The sequence below is a fragment of the Ctenopharyngodon idella genome, chromosome 21 (assembly GCF_019924925.1).
Source record: "Ctenopharyngodon idella isolate HZGC_01 chromosome 21, HZGC01, whole genome shotgun sequence".
Lineage (NCBI taxonomy): Eukaryota > Metazoa > Chordata > Actinopteri > Cypriniformes > Xenocyprididae > Ctenopharyngodon > Ctenopharyngodon idella.
In genome coordinates, this window is record NC_067240.1 from 5,806,970 (window position 1) to 5,832,234 (window position 25,265).

General features: G+C 37.3%; 1 protein-coding gene across 5 annotated transcripts; it reads left to right on the forward strand.

Moving 5' to 3' along the window:
- Positions 1-212: 212 nt before the first annotated feature.
- Positions 213-25,178, forward strand: dennd1a (DENN/MADD domain containing 1A). 5 transcript variants are annotated; one of them, XM_051876976.1, is made up of 24 exons: positions 239-427; positions 1,812-1,876; positions 4,354-4,397; positions 8,213-8,262; positions 8,427-8,546; positions 8,681-8,750; positions 9,203-9,283; positions 10,201-10,254; positions 10,533-10,643; positions 10,745-10,845; positions 11,381-11,426; positions 11,567-11,668; positions 12,457-12,582; positions 12,715-12,816; positions 13,969-14,056; positions 14,176-14,213; positions 14,349-14,420; positions 14,588-14,644; positions 14,746-14,862; positions 15,032-15,118; positions 16,471-16,541; positions 18,436-18,564; positions 19,651-19,933; positions 21,263-25,178. In XM_051876976.1, exons 1-24 carry the CDS (start codon positions 411-413, stop codon positions 22,256-22,258), a joined length of 3,027 nt encoding a protein of 1,008 aa, XP_051732936.1. In that variant the 5' UTR covers positions 239-410; the 3' UTR covers positions 22,259-25,178. The 5 variants fall into 5 exon arrangements, with proteins under 5 accessions (XP_051732940.1, XP_051732936.1, XP_051732937.1 ...); XM_051876977.1 differs by lacking the exon at positions 15,032-15,118 and having other exon boundaries at positions 240-427; XM_051876978.1 differs by lacking the exon at positions 18,436-18,564 and having other exon boundaries at positions 241-427.
- The last annotated feature ends 87 nt before the right edge of the window (positions 25,179-25,265 follow it).

Sequence of the window (25,265 nt, forward strand, 5' to 3'; positions counted from 1 at the left end):
CTCCTTTCATAAAGTGTAGGCTACCACAGTAGTTTTAGACTCTGACTCAGTCACTGCACTCCTAACAACTAAAACATCCACACTGACCATCTGTCATACAGCTGTAACAGTTGTTATTGCAATTCATTGTTGCAATGCCCAGGCATCATACTACACTCCCTTCTGTGTCAGGCGACTCGTTCGCCACGGCTGTAAGGGAAATGTAGTTCGGCGCTCTATCGAATGACAACCGCGGACACGCCCAGAAAACTACAACTCCCACAATTCACCAAGGCCGTAGTACCGTGATCCGCGCGTGGAGACCATGGCGTTCCTGTGCAGTATGTGACGGGGGTAACGGGAAACATAACTCCGACAGCGGGTTATTGTTATTATTCTGAGGAAAGGATTGGATTTAAATAAAGGATACAATGGGCTCTCGTATCAAGTAAGCGTCAATGTCTCTCCTCCCTTCTGTGTTACATATAGTGTTGTTATAAATGCGGGTTCTGACCTCCCTAAAAAGGCCTGTTTAGACTTGTTGCGACACAGAGAGAGACTTTGCTTTGCGGATTTGGGTGTTTGTTCAGTTATTTGTATAATTAATGTAGTAGCACTTAATTATGTTTTCATGTATTATATTACCTGAAGGGTGTGTATTTTTACAGTACTGGAGACACATGAAATCCATGAGACTGATCATTGTTTACATGTCCTACAGGAATGAATTAATGCAAATTTTGTTATGTTAATAAGAAATAATTTGCACAGCTTGAGAAAAGAAATGTATATCTGTGTAAAATAAAGCAGAAACATGTATTTTAATGGAGGTTTTAGGGTCTATTACATTGTTTCCAGCTCAGTGACGCTTACTTGCTTTGGTAATTCAATTCATTTTATGAATAAGACATGATACAGAGAAGTCAGTCCCTTGCTGTGGTCACACAGTGTTTTTCAGGGTTTAAAATCAGCCCACGATAAGACTGTTTTGGAAACAGCATGATGTCAGTTATAAACATATTTTCGCTCACTTGTACAGCCACATGATGGAAAAGACAGTCATTCAGTTTGTTGACCTTTCTCTTCATAGTTGATAGTAGAGGTATTAGATAATATAAATTAAACAATCATTTCTAGAACATATTTAGGTTATATATATATATTGAAGTTGTTGAAATATTAAGTATCGTTATGCATTTGTGTCTGCTATATTTACTCCATCTTCTGACCACATTTTAATTTGAATCATTCCACACATTTTGTTCTGCAACACTTGGTGAGGTGGTAAAATATTTGCAAAGGTTGAAGAAACCTTGCAAAGGCTGTTAGTCAGTGTTTTATTTTTAGGTGGTCTAGGTTTATTGTCTTTCAGGAACTTAATTTTCATCTCTGATTAGCTGGAAAGATTATTTTGTGGTTTCTGTTGTGGCAGTCAAATAAGATCTTTTCGCTACAGTATACAGGCTTACTTTCCGTAATGTGGGGTATGTGACCATATTCATCTAACCTTTGACCTCACGTCAAATCATGGTCCCACACGTCTATATTTTTAGCTATACAACAAGTGCAATTTAGTTACATTTTTTTTTAATTTGGTAGGCTGACATTATGTAGTTACAAGTGCTCATATTATTAGTATAGCAGACAGTGTGTATGTTTGTGGGCAAGATATTTAGTAATGTGTTCAGTTATATAGTCAAGTCAGTGAAACCTTACTTTTTGGGTTCTTTTTTTGGGTTTGGGGTTCTTTAAAAAGCCTTAGTTAGTCTTCACATTCCTTAGAGTGTATCCATATTTGACCTCTGACCCTTTCTGTGTTATTTATGTTTCAGGGAGAGCCCCGGGTCAACCTTTGAGGTGTACATGGAGGTGGTGCATTCTGGGACGGCTGGCTCTGGTGAGTCCTCTCACCCTGTTTCAGAAATATAATATACTTCTAATAATAATCATGTTGCCCTACTGTGCTTCCTCAGAATGATCTGTTGTATTTCTTTTGAAGCTGAATTCTCAGTATCTAGTAAGGAAGAGCCAGATAAGAAAATTTAGTTCCGTATATGATAAATCTACAAGGGGCCGTTAGCCTGGAGTAATTTAAGTTTGTGAATGGGTGAATCTTAAAACCAAATATTGAACTGAATGAAGTGTGTAACTCATTTCCTGGTTTGTGATCAGGAATGCAAAGGCCTTTTGAGTGATTTAGTGCATTGGGAGTGTGTGTGGGCTCAAGGATTTAAATGAAAAAAAGATATTGAAGCAAATTATCAGTCCACCAGGAAACCTGTTTACAAGGAAACAGGCTGCTATGGTGAGCACTTCTGAGGAAGAACCGGTCGCTAAATATAAAGTTAATGAGTTTGATGTTATTAAATCTTTGAAAGAGATTCAAAAATGTTGTTTGAGACATTTAGTAGCAATCAAGTAAATAAGATATTCTACATATGTTTGGGGCCAGGAAGATTTTTTTTTTTTAAATTTTTTGAAAGAAGTCTCTTCTGCTCACCAAGGCTGCATTTATTTGATTTAAAAAATACAATAAAACAGTAATATTGTGATATATTATTACAATTTAAAATAACTGTTTTCTATTTTAATGTAATGTAAAATGTAATTTATTCATGTGATGCAACACTGAATTTTCAGCATCATTACTCCAGTCTTCAGTGTCACATGATCCTTCAGAAATCATTCTAATATGCTGATTTGCTGCTCAAGAAACATTTCTGATTATTATCAATGTTGAAATGAGTTGTGCTGCTTAATATTTTTTGGAATATAGAAATTTCAAAAGAACAGCATTCATTTGAAATAGGAATCTTTTGTAACATTATTAATATCTTTAATGTCACTAATGCAGTCCTTGCTGAATAAAAGTATTCATTTCTTTAAAAAAAAAAAAAAAAAAAGAGATAATCTAACTGACCCCAAACTTTTGAACGGTAGTGTGTGTAATATCAAAGTCCCTTCAAGGCAAGTCATTTCACTCTGTGGCCGTCTTTCATATTTAAAATCGCCAATGAAATCTGACAACAACGTCTCATAAATTTTGTTTCTAAACCATCAAATCATGACAAAAATGCATTTTTCAGGCTGGACCAGCCAGTGTGCATGTGCAGTCCTAAGCATGCATCTCAGAACACCGACTGTTTCTAAAGACTTTATGTAACCCCACCCCTTTTCAGCGTTGCGCTCGTTGTGTTCTTACGGTTTTTCATTTCCACAGCATGAAGGTAAGATCTTATGGGTTTATGAATGAGCCGCTCGTTTTAAAATCTTTTAATTTGTTATGACATCTGCTTTAATTGTTACAATGTTTATGATAACTTTCGTTAACTCTACAGTAAGTAAATCCACTTCACCAGCTAATTACTCTTCGACAGCGATGCCATAGAAATATACAGAGCTATCGCAAAAATAGTTCAAAATTGTAAAATTCTAAAGATGACTGTGCGCTTGTTTCTCTGGCGCATAAGGTCTAAAGCAACCGGAGCTTCTAACGGCAGCTGCAGTGATGCTTTAGCAATTGCTTATTGGCTCTTTTATTTAGAAGGCAGGACTTATTCTGCCATATAGCGTGTTGCACTTTCTCCCATTCATAGTAACATGAGTGCGGTGTCTTTGCAAATCTAGTCTTTGGTAATATGTACATGAGCTGTTTGAGAACTCCCCCCAGTGCAGACCTCTAGGCGACTGTTGCTTAGTGACCGTATGGTTTGATGAAGTCAGCAGGAGCAAAGCATCTTGGGTCTTTCCTCCTGAGACAAGCCCTGCCATGATGTGCACACATACACACAGTCACATATCCCACTGAGAGCAGAGGAAGCCCTTTCAGATCAGCCCAGAAGTGTTGTGTCAGTATCTCAACCCTCATTTATGTCTGACCTTGAAACTTCGAGATAACATAAAACCGTCACTATGTATATGCTACATGTATGGTGCTTAGAGATGCATTTTGCCTGAAAGTATCTTAAAGGGTTAGTTCACCCAAAAATGAAAATTCTGTCATGAATTACTCACCCTTATGTCGTTCCAAACCCCTAAAACCTTTGTTTACGGGTGTGGAATGGCATGAGGGTGAGTAATTAATGACAGAAGTTTCATATTTGGGTGAACTAACCCTTTAAAATCTAAATGAAATCAAAATTGATGTCATTTACTTTCTCTGTATATTCATGTTTCTGGTCTTATTGTGTATGGTTCATAATTGTTGCACATTAAACCAAAGAAAAAAATATATTCACCATCTGAAACTGTCTGATAATAGTGATAAGGTTGACTGGCGACATGTGGAGACCGTGCTTATATAGAAAACAGCCTTTTCTAGCTGTGTATTTGTCTATGTTAATGTTAATAATATGATTTATGGCTTCTTTTCAGGACCAGAGGTACGAAGGAGTTTCCCCGACACATACACTGACCAGGTTTGCACTTCATTATTTTCTCTCTCTCTCTAGGGATGTTGGGGTGGTGGTCTCGTAATTGCTGTTCACCTCAGTGATAATGCAATGAGCACCTGTTCTGGCAGATGGAGTTTAAACCACTAGAGAGTGTGTGTAATTCTCAGAGGGAGTCCACTGTACCAAAAACCATCTTTATGCAGTTTTACCAAACTTGCTTAGGATTTTGACTCAGGCTTACAAAGAGGAAATGAAAAAAAGATGCGTTTGCTGTATCCATAATCTGCTTACTCCATACAAAGTGAATGACACAAGCTATGAGGAAGTGGCAACCAAATACATACGCTGATGTAAATGCTGTGTGCCCGAGAGTGCTCTGAAGTTGATGACCGGCAACCATTTTATGTTTTATATTTCTTTTCATATCTTAAAACTCTCTTATCCGTACTGAGCAGTTTTTTGTACCTGGATAAGCTCACCTGTGCATGAGTTTCTGTTAATATATTTTAAAATGTAATTTATTTCTGTGATGCAAAGCTGAATTTTCAGCATCATTACTCCAGTCTTCAGTGTCACATGATCCTTCAGAATAATTCTAATATGCTGATTTGCTGCTCAAGAAACATTTCTTTTTATTATTATCAATGCTAAAAACAGTTTAGTTTAGTTTAATATTTTTAATATTTTAGTGGAAATAGTGATGCAGTTTTTTTTCAAGAATTTTTAGAAATAGAAAGAACAGCATTTATTTGAAATATAAATCTTTTGTAATATTATAAATGTGTCCTTGCAGAATAAAAGTATTAATTTCTTTTAAAAAATCTTACTGCCCCCAGTCGTTTGAATATATAATTTCAAATATATATACAGGTGCTGGTCATATAATTAGAATATCATCAAAAAGTAGATTTATTTCACTAATTCCATTCAAAAAGTGAAACTTGTATATTATATTCATTCATTACACACAGACTGATATATTTCAAATGTTTATTTCTTTTAATTTTGATGATTATAACTGACAACTAAGGAAAATCCCAAATTCAGTATCTCAGAAAATTAGAATATTGTGAAAAGGTTCAATATTGAAGACACCTGGTGCCACACTCTAATCAGCTAATTAAATCAAAACACCCGCAAAGGCCTTTAAATGGTCTCTCAGTCTAGTTCTGTAGGCTACACAATCATGGGGAAGACTGCTGACTTGACAGTTGTCCAAAAGACGACCATTGACACCTTGTACAAGGAGGGCAAGACACAAAAGGTCATTGCAAAAGAGGCTGGCTGTTCACAGAGCTCTGTGTCCAAGCACATTAATAGAGAGGCGAAGGGAAGGAAAAGATGTGGTAGAAAAAAAGTGTACAAGCAATAGGGATAACCGCACCCTGGAGAGGATTGTAAAACAAAACCCATTCAAAAATGTGGGGGAGATTCACAAAAGAGTGGACTGCAGCTGGAGTCAGTGCTTCAAGAACCACTACGCACAGACGTATGCAAGACATGGGTTTCAGCTGTCACATTCCTTGTGTCAAGCCACTCTTGAACAACAGACAGCGTCAGAAGCGTCTCACCTGGGCTAAAGACAAAAAGGACTGGACTGCTGCTGAGTGGTCCAAAGTTATGTTCTCTGATGAAAGTAAATTTTGCATTTCCCAGAGTCTGGAAGAAGAGAGGAGAGGCACACAATCCACATTGCTTGAGGTCCAGTGTAAAGTTTTCACAGTCAGTGATGGTTTGGGATGCCATGTCATCTGCTGGTGTTGGTCCACTGTGTTTTCTGAGGTCCAAGGTCAACGCAGCCGTATACCAGGAAGTTTTAGAGTTCTTCATGCTTCCTGCTGCTGACCAACTTTATGGAGAGGCAGATTTCATTTTCCAACAAGACTTGGCACCTGCACACAGTGCCAAAGCTACCAGTACCTGGTTTAAGGACCGTGGTATCCCTGTCCTTAATTGGCCAGCAAACTCGCCTGACCTTAACCCCATAGAAAATCTATGGGGTATTGTGAAGAGGAAGATGTGATATGCCAGACCCAACAATGCAGAAGAGCTGAAGGCGACTATCAGAGCAACCTGGGCTCTTATAACACCTGAGCAGTGCCACAGACTGATCGACTCCATGCCACGCTGCATTGCTGCAGTAATTCGGGCAAAAGGAGCCCCAACTAAGTATTGAGTGCTGTACATGCTCATACTTTTCATGTTCATACTTTTCAGTTGGCCAAGATTTCTAAAAATCCTTTCTTTGTATAGGTCTTAATTAATATTCTAATTTTCTGAGATACTGAATTTGGGATTTTCCTTAGTTGTCAGTTATAATCATCAAAATTAAAAGTAATAAACATTTGAAATATATCAGTCTGTGTGTAATGAATGAATATAATATACAAGTTTCACATTTTGAATGGAATTAGTGAAATAAATAAACTTTTTGATGATATTCTAATTATATGACCAGCACCTGTAATCAAGTATATCATTTTTATAAAAATTTTTTTTTTTATTTTTAATATCAACTGATGACTTGTAAAAATGCATTGTCATCATGATGATATCACCTACTAAAGCTGGCGTGTGTGTATTACTGGAACAGAAGCGTGTACCTGTCCACTCTGTATATCAGTTGTTTGCAATTTCACACAGTGTCTCAGAACACACAAACAGATGCAGCTTTACTCATCCTGATTGTTGGGTCCGGTGGTCCCAGAGGTGGATCTGGGTGTCAGTACCCAGCGGTGAAGCTCTGTAATCTGGCCTGTGTCCCCTCCCTGTCCTCTGTCATGCTATTGTTCCAGGGATAATCCCTAACTCCTGACACAGATGAGGGCAGGAAAACACACACTCACGTACACATACCCCTGGGGGCTCAAATCCATGTGGAGGAGTACCAGAGCGACCGCTCACACACAAGGGTTTAGATACTATGGTAGTCCCACACACAGTGTCATCTGTACGTGGTGGCCTTTTGTGTGAATGAAGTTAATAATTATGTTTCAGTGTACAGTACAAGTCAAATGTTTGGAATAATTAAGAATTATTAATGTTTTTGAAAGAAGTCTCTTATGCTCAGCAAGGCTGCATTTATTTGATCAAAAATACAGTAATATTGTGAAATATTCTTACAGTTTAAAATAACTGTTTTTTATTTTAATGTATTTTAGAATGTAATTTATTCCTGTGATGCAAAGCTGAATTCTCAGCATCATTAATCCAGTCTTCAGTGTCACATGATCCTTCAGAAATCATTCTAATATGCTGATTTGCTGCTCAAGAAACATTTCTTAATATTATCAATGTTGAAAACAGTTGTAGTGCGAAATATTTTTTTGGAAACTGTGATGCACTACCATTCAAAACCTTTGAGTAAGTAAGATTAAAAATTAATATGATGGTAAAGACATTATACAAAAGATTTCCATTTCAAATAAATGCTGTTCTTTTCAACTTTCTATTCATCAAAGAATGATGAAAAAAAGTATCATGATTTTCACAAAACTGTTATCATAATTGATAAGAATTAATCATTAATAATTGAGCACCAATAATAATTGACAGCCAAATCAGTATATTAGAAGGATCATGTGACACTAAAGACTGGATTAATGATGCTGAAAATACAGCTTTGCCATCGCAGGAATAAATTAAATTTTAAAATATATTCAAATAGATAAGTTATTGTAAACTGTAATAATATTTCACAATATTACTGTTTTTTTGATCAAATAAATGCAGCCTTGGTGAACATAAGAGACTTCTTTCAAAAACATTAAAGAGTCTTAATTACTCCAGACTTTTGACTGGTAGTGTATGAATTCTTTCTTTCTTTCAATCTGTTTCAGGAAACGCTACAGACTATCCCAAGGTTTTGTTTCCCCTTCAATATGGACAGGTAATGTTACATGCAATCTTTAATCTTTTTAGTTATTGAGGAACCCCATTTTACACTCTCTTATGAAGGGCCTCCAGCATCACTGTGTTTTACTAATTCCAGCTCCTCTTGAACCTTGACTTTATACTTTTTGACACTAATTTTGACCCTTTCTTGTCTTTCAGTATGGCAGTGGGCCAGGTGGGGCAGAACTTCACATTTGTTCTAACGGATATTGAAAGTAAACAGCGTTTCGGTTTCTGTCGGCTCTCATCGGGAGCTCACAGCTGTCACTGCATCCTCAGGTACATATTGTTGGTACAATTTTACAAGTTTAAACAACGAGTACATATTTAAATTTTAATGTAAAAGAAACTATTTTTGTCATTCACCTCCTGAAGATCAACTCAATCTAATTGTAGTCTATCTGTCTCTCCAGCTACCTGCCCTGGTTTGAGGTTTTTTACAAGCTGTTGAATATCCTGGCAGACTACACAACCAAAGGACAGGTCAGTGGTGCACGTATGACAACACTCATGTCACTGTGTCTTATACACACAAATGTACAAATAAACACACTGATTTCCTACTTTACATTAATGCTTTAATTACAGTTACCTTGAAAAACTTTAACCCTGACCCTAAAATACAGGTTTTTGCCTTTTTTATAAAGGTATGGTTTTTAATAAAGGCATGGTTTTGGACAAAAGTATTACCTTTATTGTAAATTGTACAATTTACATGTAAAAAATCTTACCAACCTCAAACTTTTAAATGTTAGTGTAACTCATTTCTGAGTTTTTCAGCTGTTTTGACCCCAGAAGTGTAGTGAAGTCACACACATTCATGTAAAACTGATGTAGCAATGCTTAGTTAAAGTGATTCAACATCTTATCATTTATATAGTGAAAAATTTGCATGTGGGACCTGTTGTTTTAATCTGTGTGTATTTGTGTTATAGGACAGTCAATGGAAAGAGTTGTTAGAGTCTCTACATACGTTAAACATCCCTGATCCTGGAGTGCCTGTGCATTTGAGTGTGGTAATATACAGTACAATACAAAGTCTGTACCCGACCTGAATCGACCCGAATCTTCTTACCCAAACCAGATGTGCATAAATTAATTTTAAAAACAAAAAACAACCCAAGACAAACCTGATAAAAAAATTAGACTTGGCTGCAACACGACTGGACAGCAATTATTTTCGAACCCAACTGGACCCGAATGTAAAATGCAGCGATGCAAATGGCGAACAGGGACTTTTTCAACTGGGGAGGACACAGCCCAAAATCAGAGACGACAAATAAGAAACACCACGTCAGGTGTAGATTTAAAAGTATGCCCATCTTTCTACCTTATTTGTAAAGGAAGTTCATTCTCTGATCCTTCTTCGTAACATTTACTTAGCTACATTTTTAACCCATTTTCCCAGATAATGTAGACTATAGCCTACTTTGTGTAGGCCAATGTCAAAAATGTAGGATATGTTTTCCGTAAATTTTCACAAATTGTTTTGTTTGAGGAAAAACATGAAAATATACAGGTATGGTTTAATTTTTGTTAATTTGATTTAGTTAATTAGTTTGGCCTCAACTGCATTTAGATGGTTTTCTGTGATCGATCTGGCAACAGTACATCGTTTGGGTGAGCACCTCCAAGTAGATAAACCACTAATAAGCGTCATGTTTCACTTCAAATGACAAGGAAATTTCAGGTCCATTCAGTAAAAGCACATTTATTTTAAATTACCCGAGAATACTAATGTCAGACCCGACCCGTGTCTAAGGCAACCGTCAAAGTTTTGGACTCGAATGCACTTTTGGACTCATGAAGACCTTTTAATATACAGAAATACACACGCATGACACTTACATCAGACAAGATATTCATATTACATATTACATATTACAATGAATCTCGTGTATAAAGCTAATTACAGTTCTCTCTCCCTCTCTAGCATTTGTTTTTCACAGTGCCTGATCCTAGGGAATTACCCAGTATACCTGAAAATGTAAGTCTTGTTACCTTGACCAAGTTATCTTATCTCTATTAGTCACAAATGTAGAAATTACATATTTATACATAGCTATTCAGACGGGTCTTGTTACAAATATTAACAAAGAACGTCTGAGAATATACGCATTTAAAATTACAAAGTTCGTCTGTGAAAATCAAATTTACCTAACTTCTTTGAGGAAGCTATTTCAACTAGTTGTCATCAAGCCATATAACACGTTGAAACTCATGCAAAATGCTCTGATTTGTTTTATTCTTTTTCTTTATTTGCAGAGAAACCTGACAGAGTATTTCGTAGCAGTGGATGTTAATAACATGCTGCATCTGTACGCTAGCATGCTGTACGAAAGACGAATCCTCATTAGCTGCAGCAAGCTGAGCACTGTGAGCAACATCTCTACCACCATCTCTCTTATTGTTGGTCGCTTCTTTACTTATTTTAGGGGTATTAATAAACCCTCTCTTTCTCTCTCTCTCTCTTTCAGTTAACCGCATGTGTTCATGGCGCGGCAGCCATGTTATATCCCATGTACTGGCAGCATGTTTACATTCCAGTTCTGCCACAGCATTTATTAGACTACTGCTGGTGAGTACGCACACAAATGTATACATACATATGTTTTGAGGGACCTCCCATTTCTAATGTTTTTAAAATTAAGCTGCTTAGTACTTCACCTCAATTTTTAAATCTTAATAAGGCATTATTTGGCTCAGTTATTAACTTTTTTTGCTAGTGAGACTATCCTCACAAGATGTAGGAGGGTTTTTAATATATTATTAGGTTTTATTAAATGTATTTTAATAAATATATTTAATATATTTTAAGATTAAAATGTTTTAATAATCATATATAATACATTAACAATATATAAGGAGTTGTTAAAATATTTTGATACTTATGCTCACTAAGGCTGCATTTATTTGATCAAAAATACAGTAAAACAGTAATTTTGTGAAATATTATTGCATTTTAAAACAATTCTTTAAGATAATTTAAAACATAATGTATTCCTGTGATGCAAAGCTGATTTTTTTTGTAATATTTTGTATATGATCATATATTATAAAAGGCATAAAGTATACTGATGTGTGGTATTTTTTATTTTTTTTTTCTTTGTTAGCGCTCCAATGCCGTACCTCATCGGGGTGCATTCCAGTCTCATGGAGGTGACTGATTGCTTTCTTTTATTTTACCTTAACTGCATATTTATATTTTTCCCCATGTTGCGGTTGCTGGTTTTAGTGTAGCTAAATTCTAGGTTGTATTTAGAACGTTTTGTGTGTATCTGTGTTTGTTGTCGTAACAGAAGGTGCGAGGTATGGCTTTAGATGATGTGGTACTTCTCAATGTAGACACAAACACTCTTGAAACGCCGTTTGATGACCTGCAAAGCCTTCCTAATGATGTGGTGAGTAAATAAGCATAAGCACAACCTGCTCGGATCTTCACAATGGCTTCAATTAGTTTAAAATATCTGATCTATTTTGGCCATGGTGTTTATTTTGATATGTCTGGATGAACAGATATAGAAATAAGGGTACTTTACAATAAGGTTTTCATTTGTTAACATTAGTTAAATCAACTAACAATGACCAATACTTCTTCAGAATTTATTTAATCTTAGTTCATGTTAATTTCAACATTTGCAAATCCACTTTGCCTGCACTTTAAAAGTATGAGGACTCAGGCTTGAATTGATACTGTAAAACCGATGGACCACTGTTCGTATCGCTGTGTATCGAGCGCTAAGGAAGCCTTCGGAGCTGAAATCAGATACGGTTTTGTTTTCGAAATTCCAACATGTGCTGTAAGCTGTAGACCAATCACAACAGACTGAGCCATCTGACCAATTAGAGCTGAGTAGCTCTCAGAAAGGTGGAGTTTAGAGAGACCAGATCCATGATCAAGCCATTTCAGACACTGTGAGGAAAAAAGGTGATGCTGCAATTTATGTTTTGAGAAAATTAAAGTGTTTTTTAACCTTGGATGAATGTAAACCTATTGTAGGAGACCTCCATAAAATTATGAACCTTTAAATTAGCATAAATGGGGCACTTTAATAGATTCTGTAAAAATATTTTGCTCATTGTTAGTTCATAATAACTAGTTTACAAATGAGACCTTATTGTAAAGTGTTACCGAAATATATTTATAATGGTTGCAGTCAAGTAAGTGATGCAAACGTGTGTGTTGTAGGTTTCTTCGTTAAAGAACCGCCTAAGAAAGGTTTCCTCAACGACAGGAGATGGGGTGGCCAGGGCATTTCTGAAGGCGCAGGCAGCTCTTTTTGGTAGTTACAGGAACGCACTACACATTGAACCGGTGAGAGAGAAAGTTTGCAGCAGACAGTTTGCAGACAGTGTCCTCTAGTGGATAGTCCATGTAGCTCTCTGAATATAAATGCTTGGGGTATAAAGCAGCTTGTTTTTACTTCCAATGTGTATATATGTTCAGGAGGAGCCAATCACTTTCAGTGAGGAAACGTTCATCACACACAGATCCAGCACAATGAGACAGTTTCTCCAGAACGCTATCCAACTACAGTTCTTTAAACAGGTATTACACAAGTTTACTTTGCTGTCTAAATGAGAAAACTTTTATTGTTTTTACATAAAGCTAATTATAAGTTTAGCATTTGTATTATAAAACAACAGCTGTTTTCTTTTTACCAGTGTTTTCAGTACATTTCATGCACATTAAGGAATTTTCTTGTTTTGTCTGCACTGAAAAAATGCTTTTCTTACTTTGAGTTTTTTTGTTGTTTCCAGTCCAAATATCTAAAAATTCTTAAATCAAGAAGCACTTTCTAGATAAGTAAAAATTATTGTCTTGTTTTCAGAAAAAAATAAGTCAAAATGAAATGAGTTTTTCCTTAAAACAAGCAAAATAATCTGCCAATGGGGTAAGCAAAATAATCTTGTTTTCGGTTTAAAATAAGATTATTTTGCTTACCCTACTAACCTACTAAAGAGCACTATTTTCTTCCATACGTGTCAGAGAGCTCATTCACTCTAGAGCTGTCAATCATATTATTTGATCATAATTCCTGCCCTTCCGAATGATGACGTTGTGTTCTTTCTCGCATTTTGAGTTCCGCACGGTTATAAACAACTGAGAGAAATGTTTCTACAGATGAAACATGAAGCCAAATAAATATGATTACAACAATATATGTTCTGTATGTGTTTTTTATGCGACTCGGGGTATTTTTTTATAACAATAAAGAATGAGAAATGCTCTCATGAGAAATGCTAAGCAGGTGTAGCATTCAGTTTATTATGAAACACTACAAATAATGCCCATTATCTGCCCATTATTTAATCAAAATCCACTTTAGATCGCTGTCGGAAGTTATTATACGCACTCGATTGTTTCTGTGTTGTACCAAACTTTATTTATCTTAATTTACTGTTGTATGTTGTGTTCATACGCAGCTCAAACAAACCTTTCAGCTGTGCTGCCACACTTTACTAGTTATTTGAAAAAAGTAATCTGATGATGTAACTCTTGTTACTTGTAATGGGTAACCCCCCAACACTGGTTATTAGACATAATCAGTTCAAGCTATTTGTGAGTTCCTTCTTCACTTGTTTTAAATGGTTTTAATTTTTTTTTTTTTTTTTATAAAGTGTCACGTTAGTGGTTCTCGCAGTGCGAGACCGCTGCATAGAGATCATTGCTTTAGTGTGTGTTTGTGTGTGTTTGCAGTTTATAGATGGCCGTCTAGAGCTGTTGAACACTGGTGAAGGGTTCAGCGATCAGTTTGAGGAGGAGATCAACATGGGCGAGTATGCTGGTAAGAGACTGTCGCTTTGTCTGTATGTTTACTGTACAGCTAATAAATTAATGTTATTCTGTGCTGTTACTGTTTTTAAATTCGCTTGTCTCTGTGTCTGTTCAAAATTTCCGTTACAGGCAGTGATAAGACATATCAATGGCTTTTCACAGTGAAGGTAAAATTTCTTGATTTGTTTTTGTGTGTGCTGGAGAGGTTGATTTGTACTGATTCTAATATTTCTTTTGGAGCGAGAGTGTATATTTGCTCTTTTCTTGCTCTGATGATGTATTTTTAAATCTTTCTCTTACAGAAGGGCAGTGGAGCCATCTTAAACACGGTGAAGACAAAGGCAAATCCTGCAATGAAGACAGTTTACAAATTTGTATGTATCCATGTGTAAACACTTGCTACTTCTTTCTCAGCTTTCTCTGTTTTTTCCATGTGAAAGATTCCTCTGCTTTCTCTGTGTCTGATTTCAATTTCTTTTCATCATGAGAGATTTCTCTGTGCTGTCTATGTGTAACGGATCTTCTCATGTTTCCTCTACAGGCCAAAGACCATGCCAAGATGGGCATCAAAGAAGTCAAGAGTAGACTCAAACAAAAGGTCTTCAGATGATCACCCTCACACACACAAATCACAATTATTCATTGTTTTTTGCATATATAAATGTACTTGCATTCTCAATCAAACACGTTCACTTGCAGGAGCTTGCAGAGAATGGCTACTCAGAAGAGCCTGGCTCCACCCACTTACCGTCCACACACAGCAAAGACTCCCTCACCTGGGACCAGAGACGTCCAATCACAGTTCACTTTGGACAGGTAGGTGTGGGGAATTATTTCAGTTATGATGTTATTTTAGTTCACATAGACATAGTAATTAGGATTCAGTCCATTTAGTCTGTGTTGGATTGTTTATTTTTAGAAAGTGTGTGAGAGAAACCATATTTTTATAGATAAAAGTGTGTGCGTGTTTGTATGTTTGGAGCAGACTGAGCAGGCACCCTCCCCACGGCCCCTGCGGCCACAACGCCCCCCTCCCCCCCATCCCTCCAAACTGCAGCGCAGCACACGACCAGTGAGTACATGCCGCTGCCCTCTGACTTCTGACCTGTCATCCTGAGCTCAAATATTCCCCTCTGACCTGGCTGCTGCACTGGAGTGTGTTATATTCATGTGTTCTGCAGGACACTGTTTGTGTGCATGCGTGTGTGTGTATTTTCCATGTCTGTTTGATCTAACTTCAATTCCTATTCTGCAGATTAATGCGCACTCACACACATGAATGAGTTTGTCATGTGTGTTTGCACTCACTTTCCTACCGCACAAACTTTTTTCCTCTGGCTCCAGTCTCTTTTCAGAGCTTGACGCTTACTTTTTTTCCAAGTAGCACATATGCTCCTAATTTGAAAAAATGTTGGAGCGCATAAAGAATTTTAGGGGCATGATGAAAATGTATTAAATTTGTTTAGGGATATGAGGAGACATTTACAAGCAAAATTATTTAATTTATTTGAATACAAAAACTACACTGTTTTTAAATATTAATCCTCAAATTGTATTTATTTAATAATTACGAAATGATGTATATTCTAAAGATTGAATTAATGTAAAGATTTAGCGAAATACCAATAATAACCAGAAAAAAACAAAACAATGCAGGACTTTTATATATAAACAAGCCCAAAATACACTGGAACTCTTATTTTAAAATGTATTTTCTGCTTGCAGCTGCTCAATCAAACATGAGGCAGCTAAAATATGCACTCTTACAACCATCTAAAACATCTTACAATACAAACACCATAAAGTAAACATTGCAATAATTCAATCAACAATCATTTGAAATAAATACATTGAGTGCCGTGTTATGACTTTGAACATCTCAAATTAAGACATATCATGATTCCTGTCGTCAGTCTTCAAATTTAAGACCTCTTAAAATGACAATTAAGACTTTTGTTATACCGTTTAAGATATATAAGACTTTTTATGCCCTTAAATTTGGGGACCTACATTTTATTCACACACATACTCCTAAATACAATTTTAAAGTTCACACATATCTATTTTTAGTCACAAATGCGAATGGAATGCTTGCACTGTCAAACCCTGATTCTGGACTTTTTTGCCTCTGAATCTGTTTTACTATTACTATCAATATAGAAGAAACTAAGCCGAATGAATGTGGAAACCTCTAACAATTTGGGATGGTTTAGTATACTATAATATACTCAGGCCTGCCACTCTTTAGATCTTGGATATCACATTTCTATTTATATTTGACAGGATTTTGACCTCTGACCTGACAGGAGCAGTTAACATCTGACCTAACAGTGACTACAGTGACATCTACAAGGATGTAACAAGTCCAGAACTTTTTTAGACATTAGGATGCTGTTTAAAATGTGTGTTTGCGTGTGTTTGCAGGCTCGACCTCCTCGTCCTCTGGTGGCAAAGAGACCACGCAGTAACATTGCGGTAGAAGGAAGCCCTGAACAGTAAGACTTAAATGCTTAACCTTCTCACACATGCTCTTGCAAAACACAAACAAAAAGACAATGGTCTTTTTGCTTCTGCTGGTTTTTATTGCACGGCTCTATGGAATATTTTACTCCACAACCATGGCATTGAGCGGTCAGATTTTTTTTGTTTAATAATTGCTGAAATGCATATTTGTCTGTTCAGAAGAACAATGAACTGGTAAGAAACACAAAGAGCTGGATGAAAGATAACTTAAAATAGAAGACATGCTATATTGTAGCTATGCATGTTAACTAACTTCAGGAAAAAATAACTTTGGTTGCAGATTGGTGGTAATAAATTTAATATTGTAATATTGTATGAGTGTTTGTCTTGTTGTTTGGCCAATTGTTTACATTTGTAATAAACTATTTAGCAGAAGCTTCAAGTCAAACTTAAATTAAAAATAATAAAAACTGATTATATTTTATTTCCCTTTTTTTCATTATTTGACTAGTATCCATAAGTGGGATAATGTACAGCCAGCTAATCATAAACTCCTTTGTTTTGATACAAGATGTCTTTATACATAAATGCCTCTTTTATTTTATTTTTTTAATAGTGGTTGAAAGTGTTTTTTTTTTTTTTTGTTTTTTTTTAAGTATTATTTATATACTATGTTAGTTTTACATCAATATTTTAGCTTGTATTTTTATATTTTCAGTTTTCATTTTCATTTTAATGTTGGCAAATTTTATGTGCTTTTGTCATTTTCATTGGTTGTTTTTTTTATTTTTATTAAATATTTCTGATATTTTTATTTATTTGTTTTTCAGTTTTCGTTTTATTTTTTAATAGTTTTAGTTAACAGTAACACTGGTGGCTGGCAGGCTGTACATTTAAATGGATAGTTCACCCAAAAATGAAAATTTGATGTTTATCTGCTTACCCCCAGCGCATCCGAGATGTAGGTGACTTTGTTTCTTTAGTAGAACACAAATGATGATTTTTAACTCCAACTGTTGCGGTCTGTCAGTCATATAATGGGTGTCAATGGTAACTTCTTTTATAAGAGTAAATAAAACTTTATAGACAAATCCAAATTAAACCCTGCGGCTTGTGACGACACATTGATGTCCTAAGACACGAAACGATCGGTTTGTGCGAGAAACCGAACAGTATTTATATCATTTTTTACCTCTAAAACACCACTATGTCCAACTGCGTTCAGCATTCGCTTAGTGAGATCTGATCGCGCTCTGACAATGGAAGAGATGTCTCGCACTCATTGAAGTATAAGCGCAAGACATCACTTCCGTTGTCAGAGTGCGATCAGACCTCACTAAGCGAATGCTGAACGCAGTTGGACGTAGTGGTGTTTTAGAGGTAAAAAATTATATAAATACTGTTCGGTTTCTCGCACAAACCGATCATTTCGTGTCTAAGGACATCAATGTGCCGTCACGAGCCGCAGGGTTTAATTTGGATTTGTCTAAGCAAGTTTTATTTACTCTTATAAAAGAAGTTCCCATTGACACCCATTATATGGCTGACAGACCGCAACGGTTGGAGTTAAAAATCATCATTTGTGTTCTACTGAAGAAACAAAGTCACCTACATCTCGGATGCGCTGGGGGTAAGCAGATAAACATCAAATTAAGCCTCAAATATTTATCAGATACAAATTAGCACAGCAAAAATGTTGTGGTCTTGATTGTGTGATTGCATGTCTCACTTGCTCTTTCCTTCTCTCTCTCACTTTTGTGTTCTCTTTCACACTGGGATGGTCGTTTTTGTGATCTGTGTGTTTGTGTGTGGTACTGTGGTTACACCTGAAACTTGGCTCTCTATGTCTCTGCCAATTTGTGTTCATGCTTTCTTTTTTGTTGTTGCTGCTGTGCATCTCTGTATGCGTGCGTGTTGACGCTGTAGTTATGTGCGTCCAACTCGTCACTATACAGTGTTTCTGTGCGAGGACTCTTCGGGTGACGAGCTGTCTCAGGATGACGACTCCATTGCTGCTTTTCCTGAACACTTCCTGCTTTCTGCTCCTTTTGAATGGTCTCTGATTCTTGATTTCTCTAATGTCTAGTCTTAAAGTGAATATTTGATGGCCTTTTTACATACGGTGCCTCCAGAAAGTATTTGGACACATTAAAAAATTTATGGATGTCATTGCATCAAACCAAGTGGAAGCATTAGATATACTGATACTGTTCAAAACACATTCAGTTTGTCAAACTTAATAGAACATGTAGAAGTGATTTATTAAATTGTCACTATGAATTGTATCAACTATACACAGGGGTACCTCAGGGTTTGGTGCTTGGCCCCCTCCTCTTTTCCAGTGTTGTTCTCGCCAGCCAGTTATTAAAGGTCTGCATTTACTCCAGAATGAATCCAGTGTGTTTGGTCTCCAGTGAAAAAGTTTTTGAAAACTTTCCAATAGTCATTGGAACATGTCCGTAATACAGAAGTGCTATTCAGGTCAGCCAGGAGTCTTGGGGGTCGTGTTTGGAGACCAGCTTTGTTTTTTTAAAGACCATATTATGAGGACCTCTCAGTCATGCAGATTTCTCCATACAGCAACAGAAAGCCAAACCTTTTAGATCTGAGCTTGCCATACAGCTCCTTGTCTAAACTTTTGTTATCCCTAGACTACTGCAGTGCTCCTTAAACCAGGCTTAATGCATTCGTTATTAAAGGTCTGCAAATAATTAAAAATAGGGCATAGTGTTCGGTCATCAATTAGGCCCTGAGAACATAGCCTGTCTGTTATTATCTAATGCAATGACAACAATATTTTTAAGTGCGTCTTAAGTGTCCAAATGGTTTTTGGGACCACTGTACCCTATGATATTTAGTTACTCTGCGGCCTGCTAAATGTGTCTTTGCTGGCTTAAATCAGATTTATTGCATGGCTATATTTAATGTAATGCCTGAGGCATGCAACAGCTTATTTAAGTAAAGTGATTTTTATTATTATGTTGACTATGTCTGCCCATTTCAGCAGCTGCTCATCTAACATGAAAATTACATTGTGTCTGTACTTGTTTGTGCATGTGTTGTCTGTTGCGTGTGCTTGTTTGTGTGTTTTTGTGGTGTGGATGTTGTGCACATGTGTTTTTGTTTGCGTATGTGACTTAGGCCCCAGCCATATAGGTCTCTAAAAGAGGCGGAGCTTGTGGAAGAAGGTGAGGAGGTTGGGGAGCGCTTCCAAGGTAACACTGCTCCGTCCAGCCCTGTGCTAGACAAGTTCTCTGACCTGAGCCTGTTGCAGGATGCCTTCCGTAGTCAGCAGGGGGAACCAGAATGTAAAGAAACCACAAATACTACAAAACCCTCTCTCAGCACACACTCTACACTCAGTTCTGCACGGAGTTTGGAGGAGCTTCGGGCAGACCCACAATATGCCAACTTCAACTACCAGGTTAGACTGTGTAAGCACTGCAAAGTTTGGGGAGTGACAGCCACGATTTAATGCACTTCAAGACCTGAAATGGATGGGTCAAATAAGGGAGGATCACTCTTCCAAAATGTGTACTGTTGTTCTGTCTCCAGGATCAGGTTTGAGAAACACTGAGTAAATTATTGTTCCAATTGTACAGAATACAGAAGACACTCCCCAAATCACAATAATTGATGGTGAGAACCATAGCAACGTTTCGGCATATTACGGCAGTAAACAAGAAGCATTTAATAAACATTTGGTCATCACTATGGCTGCATTTACACTGCATGTTTCAAGTGTCCCAACTTTTTTCCCCCCATGTTGCACAGATCAGATATGACCCACGAATTTGTAAACAGGAAAAAAGCGCATGGATTCCAATATTCTCCGATCGGTTTCATGCCACATTCATATGTGGAAATAAATCTGATTTGAATGGGGTACGGGCATTTGCACCTGCCATGGAGGAGGACAGATCAGATAGTCCCCTTTCAATGCGAGTCGTACGTCATTCAAAAAGTGACTTTTTTTTTTTTTTTTAACATTTCGGGGTACAGATATATGTATAACAAATTAAATCTTTTTAGTTGACTAGCAGAGTATTAATTTAGTGCATTTGTGTTAAATAATAGGCGATCTGGCACTAAAACGTGTTGCTTTTGAAATCATGCTGAGTGCTCGTTGCCGCTGTTGTCGGTGACGGTGGTTTGTGCCCTTCAGTCCCATTGTGGAGACTCCCTATTCGATCCAGTGAAACCCCAAAATAAAATGCACACAAACATGTCCCTGCCCTTGATGCCCTTGAGGGCGGATTCAAACCCAGAACCTCTGACGTGCTTAACAAAAGTTCTACGTCCTGACTATTATTCTTCTCCCATGCATCCCGCGGATCTGCGTACATAATAACTGTTGTGAAGCTTTTGTACTATATAATTATTTTGATGTAAGGATGAAACTGTTGCATTAACTTTTTCAATTCCATGTCAATAAATTAAACTCAATGTACAATTGAAATTGATTTCTTGATATCATAATGCTATTTTTTGTTTTTCACCAAGTGCAGTGTAAATGCAGATATTGGATACTGGTCACTTTTAAAAGATATAAGCGGGTTGTCAAAAAAATCGGATATAGTCAAAAAAACGGAATTGGCCATCAAGACCTGCAGTGTAAATGCGGCCTACTTGATTGTTTTAGCAGTGGATAGCGGTTTTCACTCCCCGAAACACTCCAAAGCAACCATATTTATCTGTGTGCATGGCCTCTATCTATCTATCTAAAAATTTGTTATAATTGTTTGTTCTCCAGCGGATGGATCTTAGTTCTGGCGAGCGCACACGCACTCTCCCAGGTCTTAAAACCACCAATCCATACAACAAGCTCTGGAGCCAACGGGAAGACCCATCTACGTTACTTGGCCGAGAGTCACCGTCCTGGGAGAGACCTCTCTCCGTGCCACCCTTGGAACCCTCTGAGGCACGCCCACCCAGCAGAGACAGTTCAAATCCCAGTGGAGAGAAGACTGAGGGGGCTTGTATCACAATCCCTCGTCCCCAAGGTCGGAAAACACCCGAACCGGGTGCAGTGCTGGCACCAGCTGTTACCCTGCTGCGCGGGGTCAAGCAGCCCAGTGAGAAGGAGGGAGGAGTGTCCACTGGAGGGCAAGAGTTTCGGCAAGCGCTGAACATGTCTCCTCACTCCCAAACACAAACTCAGGCAGACTTGTTGAAGCCTAACGAGCCAAACGATGGACAGGGACAGGACTTGCTCAGCTTGTTGGACCCTCTGTGCGGAGCAATGAAGAATGAGGCTGCCCCATCCCTCTCTAAACCCCCTATACCTCCTAGACCCAATCCCCCAAACCTGCCCACCTTCCCCCCTCCAGTGTCACTGAACCCCTTCACCCATCCTTCCCAGTATCCTCCACAAAGGCACTATAGTCCTGTTGCCCCAGGTAACCCTTTCACCCCGGCCTACATGCATCCCCCAGGTGCCAACTACTTCCCCACCTCTGCTCGCCCACTCTCAGTATTTGGTCAGGCATCCGCAGTGGGTGTGACCCCAACAGGAGGGGCGTGGTCAATTGGGCGCTTTCCTCCATCCTCCAGCAGTAGTGGCTCTCTCTCAAGCCTCTTAGACTCGCCTGCTCCGGCTACTCTTGCCCAGTCTGCCCAAGTCTCCACAGACGCACCCCATGACCCATTTAGTGACCTTCTTACCATGGCAACCACACCAACTGCAATGGCCACGCCCCCCCCAAAAAAGGTTGAGGACTTGCGGAGAAGGTGGGAAACTTTCGACTAGCTCTGCCCACATCTTTCCTCTACTGCTGCTACCAACCAGTGAGGGACTGCAAATTTAGAGCCAGTGGGTATTTAAGACTGCGCCTCCTAGTGGCCTGAAAGCACTGTTGAACTTTTTTCCTCCAGAGTGTGTTGTGCTTTTTTTGCGCCTAGCTCACTCATTTAGCCTTATGCACACTGATGCTAATGCTGTATTTCCCATAACAACCGGATGAACCGTGCTGCTCCAATAGCACCAATTTTAACACTGAAAAACATATTAGCAGGATAACACTGTATTTTCTGTAGCTAGCAGTGTAGTTCCCGTAGGGATCAGACTACAATATTAAAGATACCATACAATAATGACCCACGTCCTAACATTAGTGATTAGACTGCCATTGTTGCTTTTATGGCGGTAAACTGCACATCCTCTTAACAGTCAGTGCTGTTTTAATAAGAAGCTTATTTTTAACCTTACACATCTATTAATTCAAACCCTAACATCACATTCTTGTGCAGATTTATACAAACAATTGTTAAATTGACATTCATAACACACTTGAATACAAATATTGTGTATCCCTAGTAAATTGCGTACTACACATTCCACACTATCTGCTACATGACACAAGGGCATACGACATTCTGCACCCTAAAATATACATTGCATACTACATTGTGGCTGTGTACTTCATATTTGCACTACATTACATACAGCACACTACAATGCATACTGCACTACATATTGTGCCCTAGTACAAGCTATATACTACTCGCCGCCTAGAGCATAGTGTGTGCAGCACAATGTTAGCACTCAGAACGGGTCAGAATAAATAGCCCTGTAGAACACAACACTGCCCCCTACAGGTCCGATATTTTAGAGGTCAAAATACAGGATGCATTTGATGCATTAGCTCTTGACCAAAAAAAAAAAGTATAATTAAATTAGGTAAACTGATCAAGAGTGCGTTTAGGTTTTTTTTTTTTTTTTTTGATTAAATATATGGTGAACGCCCTCACTGGTACAGGCTTTACCTATTCCGCTTGCCTGAGTGTCAGTCCAAAAGTGTTAAAATGGGTCTCCTGGAACTGGGTTCTGTTCAGTTTCAAAATAGTTTAGTTTAGATGCAAAATGTCCACTTGCTTTGATTTGATGTTGACGTTTAAAATCTTTTATTCTGAGCATCACATGATAGACTTATAGCTTTCATAAAGCAATCAATCAGACCTTTCTTTTTAGCACTACCCGTTCCATCTAATCTGCTACTGCCATGCACTCTGCATTTTGGGTATTTATTCTAATAGATCTGTTTTGCGCTTTTTAAACATACATACTGCTATAAAGTGTGTTAAAATGAATCCGAACTCTAAAAGCTGTTTTTCTTGTCATAGACTGTGCCTGTTTATTGGGTTTAGTTCAGCACGATACACAATCTGTGTTGGAGGATCATTGTTTCATGCCATTTTTTTTGCTATATTTTTGTCTGAGACTTGCAAGTAGAAGAACACTGTCTGTGCAGATCTTGACATGGAAAATAATTGTGTACAACCAAATGCTCAAATCCAAAAGAAGTGTTTTTTTTTTTTTTTTTGTCCATGTCAGGGAACATCAGGGAGTGAATTGGTGTCTCTTCTTCTCTGGTTTTATTGTTGTATTTAAAGATATGAAATAATGTTATTTGTGTTATTAAAGTGTTCTTGAACATCTGTATCCACCCTGTAGAGCTGTTAGAAATTGTTATTTCTGTTAGTTAATTCATTTGGACCACCTTTTAATTTGGGCCTTAAAGAGCGAGTTTCATTTTGGGCCTTGAGAGTAAGTGTGTGTGTGTGTGTGTGTGTGTGTGGAAGTTCAGAGCTGTTTTTTGCTCAGAGGTTTTTTGTGTATACTTAGTCTTACAGCATGGGTTGTTCAGATATTTTGGTTCAAATTTTGTCTTAATGTTAAAAAATGATTTCTACATGTTCACATGGGCTGTTAGGTTGATATGTGATTGGTACAGCAAACACTTTCCTTGTAAATAATTCATACTGAAAGTTTAAAACATGTTTAGAAGAAATGAAAGCTAAAACACAATTGCAAAATTTATGAGTCACCCTAAAAGAATACAGTGACTATAATGTTTGATAAACGCAAAACTTCAAATTATTTACATCAAAATGTGTATGAGCCTATCAAGTGCTACCTTAAAACGGCAAGAGTAGACTTTAAATTGAAATATCTAGTAAAAATGTGTTCGCTGAAAAAGTACCTTTACAATTTTGACTGCTGCAGATACAGTATTTTTGTTATTTTTTTCAGTAACTGTCAGATGAGCTGAATCTGTGATATTTTTCCCCACACAGTGATTTAACTGGCAAGGCATTAACGTGTTTAGTGTTAAATGTTGTACTGGGTAAAGTCTTGTACATGACAAAACTGTACAACAGACAAAGAGGCACGTTACTAAATGTGTCAAACTATAATCTAACATGTCCGTGTAAAACAGGATTTGAAAGTATGGCTTAGCATGGATTTAACAAACATTATACAACCTATTGTATTTTGACAGGATTCTTTGAGGTTTGGTTATCTCAGATTGAATGGTAGGAGAGTGCTGCTCTCAGCGAGATGGAATTATCAAAATGCATTTCTGATGTGTAAAATACAGTTTTCTCTTGGAATGTACCCTAATGTGAACTTGTATCCTGTTTATCATTTTGCACTTTTTTTAATTTTTATTTGGATGTTATTTTTTGTTTGCCATAATTAAAAAAAACAGTATATTCCTGTGAAAGTGGTGAGCTTGAAATTTGTTTTGCTCCCATTTATTATTTTTAATCATTCTCATTCCCAGTATTCTTGCGCACATTATGTATATTTTAGGGCTGTTTAACATGTTAAAGGATTAGTCCAGATTCAAATAAAAATTTCCTGATAATTTTCTCACCCCATGTCATCCAAGATGTCCATGTCCTTCTTTCTTCAGTCGAAAAGAAATTAAGGTTTTTGATGAAAACATTCCAGGATTATTCTCCTTATAGTG

Bases quoted from the DNA above. Each gene is read 5' to 3' on its own strand.
- dennd1a (XM_051876976.1), top strand. The intron at 8,751-9,202 runs GTCAGTGGTGCA...TTTGTGTTATAG, and splicing joins ACTACACAACCAAAGGACAG to GACAGTCAATGGAAAGAGTT. The intron at 9,284-10,200 runs GTAATATACAGT...CTCCCTCTCTAG, and splicing joins TGCCTGTGCATTTGAGTGTG to CATTTGTTTTTCACAGTGCC.